This window comes from Grammomys surdaster, unplaced genomic scaffold (assembly GCF_004785775.1).
Source record: "Grammomys surdaster isolate TR1022 unplaced genomic scaffold, NIH_TR_1.0 174, whole genome shotgun sequence".
Taxonomy (NCBI): Eukaryota; Metazoa; Chordata; class Mammalia; order Rodentia; family Muridae; genus Grammomys; species Grammomys surdaster.
Window position 1 is genome coordinate 1,087,066 of NW_021604622.1, and position 15,189 is coordinate 1,102,254.

The following is a 15,189-nucleotide window of genomic DNA, read 5'->3' on the forward strand; positions in this document are numbered from 1 at the left end:
AGATAGATAGATAGATAGATAGATAGATAGATAGATAGATAGATAGACATATATATGTATATACATATACATGTATACTCCCTGGAATTATGTATATATGTATGTGTATGTGTGTGTATACAACATATATGTATATATAATTGAGGCTGTTAATAGCTATAATTCTGTCAACATGACAAAGAATACCCATGCTTTTATTACCAGATTTCTCTCTTGCTTTTGAATGGATGATATCCACTGGTTTATCTAAACATACATTGATATACTAATGAAAATCTTGCCTATACTTGGGTTAAATTAATCTGGAAGCCAATATCAATCCAAACAAATATGTATCGAGCAGGTCAGCAAATGACATTTGAATTTACAGTCTGCAGACTGAGCCCATGGAAAACACATTACCTGAAAAACACCTAAACCGGTCCCCACAGCCCTCTTCAGTTGGACAGCCTCGTTCAGGGTTGCAAGACTGTGTTTCAAAAGCACTCCCCACACATGGATGGCCTCCATACTGCCCATAAACAGCAATCGGACGCCTTCGAGTCTGGACATAAAGCAGAAGAGTTCATTGTATTTTAAATTTTAGTTATCTCAACTTTTCTTAAGTAAGAAAATCTGAGAATTTAGTTCAATCTGAAAAACACTATCCAAGAGCATGTTCTACAGGAGTAGAAGCCTCAAACATCAGCGAGCCTACAGGCTCAATGCCAGTTGAGTTGCTGTTTACAGAGAGCTCCCAGCTATAGGTTTACTTTCACTGTTGACTGATGAAAAATCTTCCTGGTGACTCCCTGAAAAGGAAATACATTACAACACAGAATAATATTTTGGCCAGAGGTATGTTCTGGGAGTTAAGTAGAAAAAGTGAAATGCATTTTTGTTAGAGGAAATGGAAGGTGTCTTAGTCAGGGTTTGTATTCCTACACAAACATCACATCCAAGAAGCAAGTTGGAGAGGAAAGGGTTTATTCAGCTTATACTTCCACATTGCTGTTCATCATCAAAGGAAGTCAGGACAGGAACTCAAGAAGGTCAGGAAGCAAGAGCTGATGCAGCGGCCATGGAGGAATGCTGCTTACTGGCTTGCTTCCCTTGGCATGCTCAGCTTGCTTTCTTATAGAACCCAAGACTACCAGCCTAGGGATGGCACCACCCACAAGGGGCGCCCCCCCCACACACACACACACCCTTGATCACTAATTGATAAAATGCCTTAGAGTTGAATCTCATGGAGGCATTTCCTTGAGGAAGGCTCCTTTCTCTGTGATAACTCCAGCTTGTGTCAAGTTGACACGAAAAACCAGCCAGTACAGAAGGGAATAGGCAGAAAGGCTTAGATGAACTGAACGGAGTTAAGGAAACCTTATTAATCATGATAGTGGTTGACGTGAGCTGGGTCTTCTAGAAGAAGATAAGAAATGAGACAAGGGAAAAATAAACAGAGAGAAGTGTACTGATGTAGAGGCCAAACTTGCTAAATGACCGTGAGCAGTCCAAATGCTAAGAGATGTTAACAATCAGATTTTACTTGCAGATGGAGAATTGAGCTCTGTGAGGAAAAATATGTTAAAAGCAGACCTCTTGTAGAAAGAAAAAAAATGGAATAAGTTCCTGACTGAGTGAGAAATTCATAAGTAGTCCTAAAATTCGCTTGGATCACATTCAGTCTGAAACCATGTATTTAATGCTTAAACAGGTTGAAGATCTTCTCCATCTTCCCTCTCTGCTGCTGGCCTCCTCTCTCGTTCTTGCCGCCTGTGCTGTCTAGTTTTATGTCAGCTTGCACAAGCTAGAGTTATCTGAAAGGAGGGAGCCTCAGTTGAGAAAACGTCGCCATAACTTCCAGCTGTGGGGCACTTTGTTAATTAATGATTGATGGGGAAACAGTCCTGCTCATTTGTGCATGTTGCCAACCCTGACTTTGTGGTCCTGGGTTCTCTAAGAAAGCAGGCTGGGCTAACTCAGGAAGTGCATGCTGATAAGAGCCTGATATGGATGTCTCCTCAGAGGTCTTCAAGAGTCTGACATTCAGAGGCATATGCTCACAACAAGCCATTGAACTGATCATGGGGTTCTCAATGGAGGAGTTAGAGTGAGGAGTGAAGGAGCTGAAAGGATTTGCGGCACCATGAGGAGAGCAACAATACCAACCAACCACAGCTCCCAGGGTCTAAACCACCAGCCTGGGAGCACTTAGGGAGGGATCCAGGGCTTCAGCTGAATACATAAGAGTGGAGGGCCCTGCTGGGCACTGGTGAAAGATGAGATCCTTGACCTAATGAAGCCTGGACGCCTCAGGGGGTGGGAATTTTGAGGGTGAGAAAGTGGGAGTGGGGGGGTAGGTAGGGGTTACATCCACAGAGAAGAAGGAGGAGGGGTAAGGGGATAGGGGGTTCCCGGGTGGGTGGGTGGTGGGGTAAGGGGACAACATATGAAATGTAAATAAAATATCCAATAAAAAAAAGGAAAAAAAAAAAAGAAGAAGCAAGCAGTTAGAAGCACTCCTCCATGGCCCCTACATCAGCTCCTGCCTCCAGGTTCCTGCCCTGCTTGAGTTCCTGTCCTCACTGCTTTTGATAATGAACAGTCATGTGGAGCTGTGAGTGAGATAAACCCTTCCCTCCCCAAGTAGCTTTTGGTGCTTCACTGCAATAGTAACCCAAACTAAAATAATCCTTCTCGGTTAACAAAAAGATACATACCATCACATTGCCAGAGAGGTCAAACCTTGAATGTTAATCAACACGGAAGAATAAGTATATAAACCAATTTTAAATTTACTCATCCATCTTATGTTGGCTTGCAAGTGAGTAGACCTGAGATAAGTGGTCACACTATGTAATTTGGACTCTGAGTCTTTATCAGCCTCAGCCTGGCCCTGGCACCTTGCATTGAAGTTAAGATCAGCGTTGTAAGAAATGGGGCCAAGTAAAGTTTCTTAATATGTTTCAGTTTCTCTTTTTAACTAATGAAGAGTTGCCAGACATGTAACTTCTCTACACTCCCTTTTCTGAGTTCAGAACACAGATTGTGTACTTGGCACAGGGATGTTTTTCCTTCTCCACATTGCCAGCCAGACCCTTAAAGATCTCCACAGCAGCATTCTCAGCCCTCTGACCCTCCTGTCCTTCCTCATTTTCACCTGTCTCTTTCTGAATAAAAAAGTGTGTTTCATCAACAGGGGTTAAACCCACTGCACAATGACCTTCGTCAAAGAAAAAAAATCGCTTGCATGGAAGCACTATCTTCCTATCTAGATTTCCTTTTATTTCGGTTTTTAAATTATTAAAATGACAAATGTGCACTTGCTGTTTCTTTTAAAATTTTTTGCCTGGTTTTTCATGTGTTTCTCCTCTAAAATCGGTCATCATCTATTATGTTTGCTAAATGCCAAGTTTCTCATTTGCATAACTCATTTTGAAAACAGCACTCATATGGATAGTAAAAGAATGCATCATAAATAAATGATGATCAAATGGCATGGTTCCTGCCAATAATCCCGGCACTTGGGAAGCTGAAGCAGGAGGCTAGCCATGAGTTCAAGGCCAGCCTGGGCTACTGAATAAGGCTTAGTTTCCAAAAAAAAAAATGATGATGATGGTGGTGGTAGTGGTGATGGTGGTGATACTGCTTGGAGAAAACTCCATGGTACAGTGCATCCAGCAAGCTCAATAACCTGGGTTTGACCACAAACAAGTACTACAAAAGAAATGGGTGGAGAAAATGATGCTGAAGAAGATTCAAGACAAAAGTTGTCTTCTGTGATAGAGCTGTTATTCTATGCTTGATCTTAGTCAAAAGACTGAGACATGATAGGTCTGTTATTTTAATAGTTTAACCTCTGGGTGACAAGATGGCTCAGTGTTTAAAAGCAATTGGCTTGCTGCCAAGTTTGATTATCAGCGTTTAATTCCCAAGACCTGCATTGTAAGGAAAGATAACTATTACAAATTGTTCTCTGACCTCCACACATGCCCATAAATATACATATATGCATACACATACACATATGTATATACATGTATATCATATACACAGATACAATTTTTAAATATAATAATAGGGTTGAAAATAGTTTGCTTTAAATATATACTTTATCCAAACTAAACCATTTAAAATATTTAGCCATTCAACTGCTCAGGACCTTTAAAACAAACATTGTATCCTAAGAAAATTATAGGAACATATAAAAATGTTCATTAAAGTTTTACTGATAGCTAAAAAAATGGATCTAGTACTTGCAATGTAGTGGATCATAAATTTGAGACCAGCCTGGGCTGCATAATGAGATTCTGCCCTAAACTAAAAAAGAAAAGGAAAAAAGAGAAAAGGAAACAATATCAAACAATAGAAAAATGGGTAAGTTGCATAAAATGTAGCTTTCATGTAAGTGTTACAAATCCATGCTGATACTTTGTAAACTAATATGATGTAAAACCATGGCCAGCCACAAAACCGTGAACATATAATGTCTCCTGCCTGCAAGATCTTCTAGGGTAATGGTGGTGCAGAACTTGTGGAAGTGGCCAACCAATGTCTTGTTTAACTTGAGGTCCATGTCCAAGAGGGAGCCCATGCCTGACACTAAGTGTCCAGGAACCATTCAGGAGACTAGATAACCCAGAGAGCGAGGTTAGAACCAAACATGTTTGGCCAAACCAAACAAACAAAATTAAAACAAACAAACAAACAAACAAATAAAAACAATGAAATGATTCCTAATGATATTCTGCTATACTCCTAGATCAGTGCCTTGTCTAGTCACCATCAGAGAGGCTTTCTTCAGCAGCTGATGGGAGCGGGCGCAGAGACTCACAACCAGACATTATGCAGAAAGTCTAAGTTGGAGATCTCCATCACGTCCCTCCCTGAGCCTCCAAAACAGTGGGAGGAAAGAATTGTAGGAGTCAGAGGCGATGTAGCACGCCAAGAGAACGTGGCCCACTGAATCAACTAAGCAGGCTCGAAAGGGCTCACAGAGACTGAAGCTTGAGGCCTGCCTGGATCTGCACTAGGTCCTCCGCATAAATGTTATGACTGTTGATTTTGGTGGGATGCCTAACAGTGAGAGCAGATGTATCTCTGATTCTTTTGCCTATACTTGGGATTCTTCTCCTCCTGTTGCACTGCCTGGTCAAGCCTCACTATGAAGGCTTTCCCCTTGTCATATAGTGTCTTATTTTGTCGTGTTTGGTTGTTGTCTCTTGGAGGCCTGCTTTCTTCTGAAGGGAAATGGAGGTGGAGTGAATCTGGGGGAGTGGTGAGGTGGAGAGGAACCGGGAGGAGGGGATGGAGAGAAAACTGTGGACTGGATGTATTGTACAAGAGAAGAACCTGTTCTCAATTTTTAAAAATCACTTAAAATGGTGATGATAATATTTTAGAATGATGAGCAGTATTGAAATTACAGTCTCGTGAGTGAAATGCTCAGAAAACAATAATAAAGTTAATGTTAAAATAAATAAAATAAAGATTATAAACACAGAGAGAGAGATGAAGGTGGAAGAACTAATAGCAAAACAGTCGCATATTTGGGTTTTTTAGTACAATTCTCAGTGCTGTTTTTTTCTCATTGTACATTTCTGTATTTTCATCAATGATCATTACATAGAAAAAAAACATATTTTTAGAAAAATTGCACAATATCCAGGTCAAGTCTAGTGGTTTATTTTATATCATTACTTAGGAAATAAATTAAAAAACATTGAAGATGCTTGATTTGCTCATGCTCAGTTTCTATTTTTGAAGTAAAGTGGAACATCCATTTCGTTATTTGCTGGTGTTTGAAATGGGAGGAAACGTTGAAACTGGTAAACAAAACACAGATTCTGAGCTTGCTTCTATGCTATTCCTGCCTGTTTGATAGAGACTTACTGGGCTACTCTTAACTTTCAGCCTGTAGTAGTTAAAAGTAAGCTTTAATTTTTTTCTAGAAAAATATAGATATCACATTATAACACAATATTGTAAACAAGTCCTGATATCTCCCTTGAAAATTACTAAAACAATCATCAAAATACGTTAATGCTAATTAGTGAACATTCAAAATTAATTTTGTTGTCATTGCTACACATGACAATAATGAAGTCAAAGGTTTCATAGGAGCCTACCTGAGTCTTTGTACAGCCATTGCATTCTGACCAAGGGCCATACGAGTCCCACTTGCAGTTGACTGGAGAGGAGGCTCTGTCACAGCACCAGATTTTCATTATGAGGTAGGTGGGGTGATTAGCAAGGGACACAAAGGATAAATAAGAATAGTCAAAAGTCATCAAAAGCACCTCACCATGGGTCAGTGGTGATCACCTGTAACCCAGCCCCTGGCAGAAAGAGGCAGGAAGAGCAAAAGTTCAAGGTCATGCTCAGGTACTCAAAGAGTTTAAAGACAGCCTAGGCTACATGAGATCCTGTCTCAAAAAATAGACAACAACAAAAATGTGGTTTAAGATACATTGTATACTTACATGAAAATGTCACAATGGAGCACATTATTTTGTATAATTATTATATGTTGGGTAAGAAGAAGAAATACTATCAAAATTTTCAAAGAGGTATTAAAAGTATCCTAAAATATATGAAAATAGGAAAAGGAGTATCTATTTTTACTATCTTACTATTCAATTTTTATTAAATATCTATTTTGTACAAAGTACTGTTAACAAAGTAGACTGAAGAAATAATGAGGTAAGCTGTTGACTATTGATAAAAAAGATAGAAGCACATAAATTTATAATTATCATATACTATATCTAATATGATAAATTTCATAACAGTGTTCATACTGGCTAGTTTTACATAAACTTGACACAGCTAGAGTTATTAGAAAGGAGGGAGCCTGGGCCTTAAATAGGCTGACTAACTTTGTGAAACAACAGATAAATAACTTGGTAGCAAAACCTATTCAGATACATTATCATAAGTTAGCCTTGGAGGACCATGAGACTCAAGATGAGGTTGTTACTTTATCCAGGGTGTTCCCAAAACCCATCTCCACCCAACATAAAAGAGGGGACTTTCGCCCCTAGACCAAGCAGAGAGGGGCCACCCAAACCCTCCCTCCCCCAACTGGTGATCTGAATTCTTGCTTAGGCTGTGAGGCTAAGCACTGCAAGGGAATATAAATAAAAGTTAAAAATATCTCTCTGGGTTCCCTGAGGGACAAGCCTGATTGTATAGGGGTTGATGTCAAAAGTATACCCTCTACAGGAAAAAGACATCAGGGTGGGTATGGCCCTCATGCCTCACTGAACAACAACAGGGGGACTGGAGCCATTACAAAGTCCCCTTCAATTACTGGAGGTCAGGCCTCTATCCCCGCCTTTGCAAGATCAGAATCGCCACAGCCCTTCTATACTTAGAGAAGGGAGGAGATGTCAGGGGCAGCCCTGTGTATACACTGAAGGCCTAAAATCAGTCATAGGCCCAAAATCAGCAATAGGCCTGACATACATACATGCTAACACAAAAGTCTTGGGTCTCTGTGAAAAAACATTAAAACAGACGGCTATAAGCTATTGTAAACAGGCAGCTTTTGTGGAAATTTACCAGCCTGAGTAGTCGTAGACCTTGTAAATAGGTAGCCTTGGCAGATAATACCAACTTAGATAAAGACAAGTGAATCATAGGCAGAGTCATAGTGATCTGTCCCCTGAACCTTCACCCAGCTGATACCCTGTTCTGAAAGATATCTGTACTCCCCCTGAACACCCACGCTCCGGTGTCATCCCCTTCCCCACATCCTGCCTTATTGTGTTTATAACCCCTGTGTGAATAAGTAAAAATTACGATTTGAAAAATAAATAAATAAATAAATAAATAAATAAAAAGAAAGGAAGAAAGAAAAGATCATTTCAAAAAAAGTGAATGTTGAAGAGCCATTGGAAAGAAAGAATAATGTAAAACTAAAAAGGTCAGTGAGGCAATGGACTTATGGCAGAGGAGGAAACAGCTAAGTCTTAGTTTGGATATTGTGAGACATATCTTTCTGGAAACTCTGCTTAAGAAAAGCAAGTGATATTTCAAGTACAATTAATTCAACAGCTTCAAGAAGATCTTTGCCCGTGACCATTTTTAAGTGTAACTATGGATAAACTGGCTTCATGATACATAAGTATGCCTGCAGCTTACCGTTATTCCTAGGGCACCCAGAATCTTAAGCTATGTCTGCATTAGTGGAAGGAAAAAAGAAAATAATAACAATACAAATAATCCCACCCCCACCAAGTAAAAAGAAGGAGAAGGAAAGCAATTGAGCAGAGGGAAAAGAAAGAAAACCTAAGTGAAGAGCACATTTGTTCAAATGCAACCAACCAGGAAAATTACATGTCCATGAAAAATAGAATTTGATTCAGAGAATAAAAGAAAAAAATACCCTGAAAAAAAAAGAAAAAGAAAAAGAAAGTAAGTTGAACAAGTCATTAGGAGCAAGCCAGTAAGCAGCACTCCTCTGCAATCTCTGTATCAGCTCCTGCCTCCAGGTTCCTGCCCTACCTGAGTTCTTGTCCTGACTTGCTTTAAGTGATAAGCTGATGGGGGTCATAAGCCAAAGAAACCCTTCCCTCTCCATGTTGCTCTGGTCATGGCATTTCATCACAGTAATAATAACCCTAAGATATAAAATTCATTATGAGAATATAAATAAAGGAGTAGTCGGAGTAAGGAAAATAGTTGAGAATATTTAGGAGGAAAGAATTGTGCCTTTGAAGAAACTCAGTAATGATTTGAAGAGCTATCCAGAAACTTGATAGACAGGTTCTAAGACCCTGTGGGTGGTTAAAAAAAAAAAAAGCAAATCAAAATCAAACGAACAATCTAGCAAAGGCTATATTACAGTAATTTGTAATGTCCTCCATACTCACTTGAGCCCCTTCTCAAGTACACACACATGTGGGCAAATTAAGCTTGGCCAATGCCACTCACATCAAGGATATGTGGGTGACAGAGCTGCTCCTCTGTGGTACTAAACCCTGGCTGTGAGGAGAACAGTTGGGTTAGTCCGCAAAGGTCAAGGATGAATTGTAAGGAGATCATGGAACCTGGATTCTTGGTTCGTGGACTCTTAGCACATTACTAGGTTGACAGACTTCTTGGGTTCAGATAATTCTTGAATCCCAAAGCTGAAAGATCACCCTAAAGGTAATGAATCCTATTCTGTAGTGTGCATTGAAGGAAACTTAGTAACCTGTTTACACATAGTAATACTGAATCAAACGTCTAAATGTTTTGACTCTTAGTCAATGCTCTGAATTTACTGTTGCTTGCCTACCTGCTGTGCCCTAGGGAGAAATAGATGTCTTCTCCAAAAATGGGGGCTTAGTAGGGACACTCTATAACGTCCCCTCCTGTCTCCTTCATTACCCTACACAGAAGGAACCCTCAGACACTCCCATGTTGGCCTCAGGACCTTGGTTGCCAGTAGATGTTGTATGCTGTCCGGTTCCTTGCACTGGTCCTGATTTATTCCAATAGTCCCATCAAGGAAACTGGCCAGTTCCCATCAATCCAACAGTGAGAATAAAGCAAGGGTGTCAGTAAATGATGCTGGCATTTATCCAGCCTTCGGGAACCAATAAAACTATTTTCTTTAAATTAAAATTAAATATGTTTGACCTTTAAAACCCAGAAAATGTTTAGCAAGGACTAGATTTAAAGACAAATATCACTCTGGGTCTGCAGCAGCTCTCTAAATGATGGCAAAATCCTGGAACTGGAACAAAAAACATGAGGTATTTCTGACCTTGTTTCTTCTTTAAAGGAAAAACTTAAATAAGAATAAAGCATAATTATATTTTCTGAAAATATGGAAAGTTGAGGTGCATAAACACTCCTAATCTACTTATAAAAGTTAAACTATTCTAAAGAATTTACTACTTATTTACATATTTTAAATTTCCATCCAAACTCCAAAATATTCTTACCTTGAGAAGATTTGAAACTCTGCTATAAATCCCACCAAAATTAATAAGCTTGTTGCCTAGGAAAGAAGACAATGAAATATTACTTTAGCTTTCATTTCCTTAATGAGTTATAAATAAATACGTTCACTTAAGCGTGGATTTGTGGGTCGGGAGAAGATGAGTGGAAGAGCCATATAAAAGATAAAGACTTTTCTTTTTGAGATTCTGTTTTAAATAGAAGCTTGAAGGTTCTTCAGTAAGAAAAAAAATTAAAAATAGAACTACCATATGATCCCTCAATCGCACTACTGGCTATACATCCCAATGAAATGAAATCAGTATGCCAAAAAAGATATCTTCACACCCATATTTGTTGCCAGATTAGTCACAATAGCTAAGACAAGACATCTTTCATCATTAGATGAAAGAATTAAGAAAAGGATAGTAAGAGGAGACAAGGAACAGTAGCTCACTGATGCTTCCCTAATTTGCATAAGATTGCATTTGACCCCCAGTTTGGGAGAACCAGTATGGTGAGGAGAAAACACACACAATGTAATACCCTTAAGCCTAAAAGAGAAAAGCTTCCTGCTTGCAACAACAGTTATGAACTTAGAAGGTAGTGTGTTAAATGAGATAAACCAAGCACAAAAGAAGAAATGCCACAGGATAAAGCACATTTATAACTGTTATCTAACAGTGTTGAACTCACAAAAAAAAAAAAAAAATAGTGGACAACACTGTGGGGTACCTAACCCCAACTGTATAACTACAGTGCAACCCCTACACCTAAGGTTCAGGGAGCATGGTAGAAAAGGTGGCAGAAGATTAAAGGGGAATACGACACCTGCTATAAGGTAGGGTGTTTTCTACCTGAGAAATCTCAAAACTATGATAGCCTAAACAAGTTCAGCATGCTGGTATGGCTGGGGGAATCTCACAAAACTCAGCCCTAGATGAGGCACCATAGACAATCGCTGGCTGCTGGGCAAAGGAGCATCTGTTTTCTATAAAAATATAATCTTACGAGTTATCCAATCCCAATTGGCCAGTACTAAATACATGTACATAAGAGGAACACTAAATAGACACAACAGGTTTTATTATTGGTGTGTGTGCATGTGTATGTATGTGTGTGTGTACGCGCGTGTGCCTGTGTGTGTGTGTGTCCCTATGTGTGTGTATATGAGACAGACAGACAGACAGACAGACAGACAGACAGACAGACAGATGCTACTCAGGGCAGACTAGTAGATGAATAAGGGACAGAGGCAAACAAGGAGGACTGAAAGGAAAATGTTTAGACGTGAATATCTGGGAAAGCTAGCAGAATAACTCTGAATAAAACAATGTTAGAAAGACCATTCACAGGGCATCCTGGGTTGTATAGATGGAGAACAGAGACTAAGCATCAACATTTATTCACTGATCTCTTCTGACCACAGATGTCACATGACCAGCTGCAGCAGCCTTGGAGTCCCCCCACAAAGGACTGCACCTTGCACAGGAGCTAAAATAAACCCTTCCTTCCTGAAGTCACTTTTGCCAGGGTGCTTTTAAAAAGAAAACAGAGAGTCCCTAAAATGGGAGCAATGTGTTTTCCTACCCTTTAGAAAGAGAATAATACACACGGAAAATAGAACAGTCTTGTGCACAAGCTGACTATAAGTAATCGGTTTAGAATTCTCCACGTTGAAAAATAGGGAATGAACTGTGTCTGTGACATTCAGCTGGATCTACAGTGCCTTCAGTTCTTTTCTCTTGTGTTTCATCCCCGAATGAACACTAGATCGCCTGGCTCTGCTAATAGATTCCTGCTAATGGGCCAGCCCCTAATTTCACTGATTCTAAACTGAACTCAAATCTAGGAGGGCAGACAACATCACTGTCTTGTAACTAGCTCAGAGAGAAGTTCCTTGGCTCTGAATCCTTCTTCAACAGCTCAGCCCCAAGTCACCTCCTATTCAAGTGATACTGAAAGAATTCTGGAAGCCGTTCTCCGGAGTTTAGCTGTCATGGATGGAGAAAGAGGTCAAAGATCATTCCTCCTTTAAAATGCCAGACATGGAGATCACTTCTGCTATTTGATAGCTCCAGGCTTCCCCGTGTCTCCCTTGTTGGAAACATATTACAAAAGCATGCCTTCCGGGTTTGCTCTAAGAACGTAAACATCATGTGCTTTTTAAAGACAAGCAGAAACTGCCTGCATCTTGGAATGGAACCAATGCTTCATCTGTTGGCATCAGACCAGCCAATTAAAAGGGGGGAAAAGCGTATTTATTGTCATGACATTGAAATGTTATAAATCGATGCCATGAAACGCATTTTAAACATAAAACAATTATTAAGATGTGTCATCTTAAAATAAGGAAGGAAATAGATTGACAGTTAATACAAGTATTAGAGAAAACAGGTTAGCTAAGTGATTTCCTTTTTGGAGTAACAAGTGTTCTAAATTGTTAAACAAACCTACAAGGCACAGTAAAAATAAATTCCAAATGAGACTGTAAACCTAAATTTGTAGGCTTCCTTGTTGTAACATTGTAGCCTTAAGTCCATCAACTTTGCAATTTAGGTTCAACTTTTAACTATTTTATTCCAAAGTTACTGAAGATCTATATCTTGGTCCTTCTCCTCAACCTCACCGAGCATGGATTCTGTACAGCACGGAAACTGTGGGGCAATCCACATCCTCCAGTATGATAATGCAACATCTTTGTTTTTTTGTTTTTGTTTTGGGGGGGGTTGTTGTTTTTTGTTTGTTTCTTTGTTTATTTTTGGTTTTTCGAGACAGGGTTTCTCTGTGTAGCCTTGACTGTCCTGGAACTCACTCTGTAGACCAAGCTGGCCTCGAACTCAGAAATCTGCCTGCCTCTGCCTCTCAAGTGCTGGGATTAAAGGTGTGTGCGCCACCACTGCCCGGCAACATCTTTGTTTTAAATATCAAATCTGGCTCAATCAGTAAGGCCCCTGCTGTGCACGCATAAGGATCTGAGTTTGGTCCCCGGCATCTGTAGGAGGTGTGTAGATCCTTGTGCTCACAGATAAGCACTTGGAAAACCAGGGATAGTAAATACACATGGTTGTCTCTTCAAAGAGAGAGATGGATAACCTGCTTTCCACTCAGAAGGCTGGGAATGAATGTGGTTAATTCATGAACCTGGTGACCTCTGCTCTATCTGGATGACCAGGTGGAACTGGCTCCTTCTCACCCTTATCCTGAGGCTCTTTGTCTCAGTCAATCTACAGCACTATCCTCCCCCAGACCCTTGTCCTGAGTTTGTTTACCTTGGGCCTTCTTCTTTAGTTAATCCATAGAACCTATCTTTATGGAAGATGTCATTTGGACTTTACCAAAATTTTAATGTAATCATGTCTTAAGTACATGAGATTGGGTTAGCATCAGGACACTTTTCCAGATTGTGCTGTACTTAAATATGCCTAAAATAAACTACCTGGTGTCAGACTTTCAAAGTTTGAGCCAACATCAGCTAACTGGTTTGTGTTAAACCAAATCCTCTTCTTGCCTCCCTTGGTTTGACATTCTGATGGTTGTGGTGCTTTTAGAAACTGACCCCAAAACCCCCGAATGCTCAAACAAGCATCCACATAAAATGCCAAGCACAGCAGTATAAACCTATGATCCCAGTACTGGGAATGCAGAGACAGGAGGATCTAGCCAGCCAGTCTATCCATACTGGTGAGTGCCAGCTTCAGTGAGAAACTTTACCTCAAAAAAGAAAGGAAGAAAGGGAAGAGAAAAGAAAAGAAAAATAAAAGAGAAAAGAAAAGAGGACCAGCAACTGAGGAAGATGCCCTCTGGCATGCACACAAAGATATGTACACACAAATTATAATAGCAACTTCCAACTTGTTTTTCCATACTAAAATTTCATCCTGTAATAGTGATTTCTGTCTTTGGTTGTTCATTGCATAGTAACTTTTTTTAAAAAGTATTCAACTGTTTTATGATGGTTTAACATGTATGTAGATAAACCTGTATTATATTGTCTACCCTCATGGTCCTGACCCTATTACTCAAGATTTTATAATCTAACTTTGCAAAGCTACAGGTTCCATTTTCCATAAAGCTCTTCTAACCTCTAATTGGGACCTCACTGCATGGCCCAAAATGAAAACTAACAATCAAACTGGACACAGCTTATGCCTTAGAAGTAACAATGGTGCCGTTGCGTTCCTTTACCGCTTTCTCAGGATTTCCATAAACATCACCTTCCCTTTCTCAACCCTCTCAGATTATAATTTAACTGCAAAACAAGAAAATCCAACTCACTTTGGCTGAACTATTAAAATTCTACTTATGTAAGGATTATTTTTAAGTCACTTGTAGACAGTTCCCCTCCGTGCTTTCCACATCTTGCTCTTCATAAGAGTTCTTTCAGTTAAGTGTGACCTTCCCCTTTGAGATGCCATTAAGTCTATAAGACATACATTATTATCTTACCTGCATGCTTGGGAAACACTCAGGGCAGAAGAGAACAAGAAAATTTCATCTGTAAAGACAGGCAGGCTTTTGTCTCCCCCACAGCCTGTCCTGTTCTGGATTCGTTTTCCACTCATTTATAAGGCCAGCTGTACTGAGTGTCAACCAGATTCTCCAGGGACACAGAGAGCCTGCCTCTGTACTTGATCTGTGCCTTGAAGCCAGATGCATTTTGTCAGTTACACAGACCCTTGCTGCAGCCAGCTGGGACCATTTGGAAGTTGCAGATATGTTTCTGGGAAGTGTATCTGTTAATAAAAAAAAAAAAACAGTAAATGTCTTCAGTTCAGTATTTAAGCAATTTCCAACCAAAGGAGACTCTGTAACGAAAGGGCTAAACCTCTTTACTATTTTAATCTACTAAACTGACTGAATGTTTTCATGATTCTCTTAAAGGGTATTATAAAGCAGATTCTGAGATTGGTTTGTTGACAGGATACTTCTTGATCTATTTCCTGTTTTTATAACTAAATACTTGAGACTCAGACCTTCAAAATGTAAAATTGTATTTGCCTCATAGTTCTGAAAACTAGGAAGTACAAGAGCGTGGTACCAGCATCCACGTAATATCCATAAGAGTTTTTCTTTAAGTGTCATGACACAGGATATCACCTGGTGAGACACCATAAATATGGTAGTGCAAATCTTTCTTCTGTGTCATATAAAAACCGCTAGTGCTAAAAATAGGCGCCCCATTCTCATTACTTAATCTGTTCTTTAGAGTCCTGACCTCCAAATAGTACTATGTATGATGGATTCCAAACTTTCAACTAAATGATAACACTAATG

At 39.6% G+C, this 15,189-nt stretch overlaps 1 protein-coding gene across 1 annotated transcript in view; it reads right to left on the reverse strand.

Annotated features, from left to right (window-relative positions):
• The window catches only part of C7 (complement C7), a 64,652-nt gene extending 50,150 nt beyond the window's left edge, over nucleotides 1-14,502 (reverse strand). The window contains exons 1-4 of the mRNA XM_028767646.1: nucleotides 14,362-14,502; nucleotides 9,918-9,973; nucleotides 6,111-6,186; nucleotides 403-544 (exon numbers count right to left, since the gene is read on the reverse strand). Coding sequence (XP_028623479.1) covers nucleotides 403-544; nucleotides 6,111-6,186; nucleotides 9,918-9,973; nucleotides 14,362-14,367 — 280 coding nt within the window. The 5' untranslated portion in view covers nucleotides 14,368-14,502. The remainder of the gene's footprint in view (nucleotides 1-402; nucleotides 545-6,110; nucleotides 6,187-9,917; nucleotides 9,974-14,361) is intronic.
• Nucleotides 14,503-15,189: the final 687 nt, after the last annotated feature.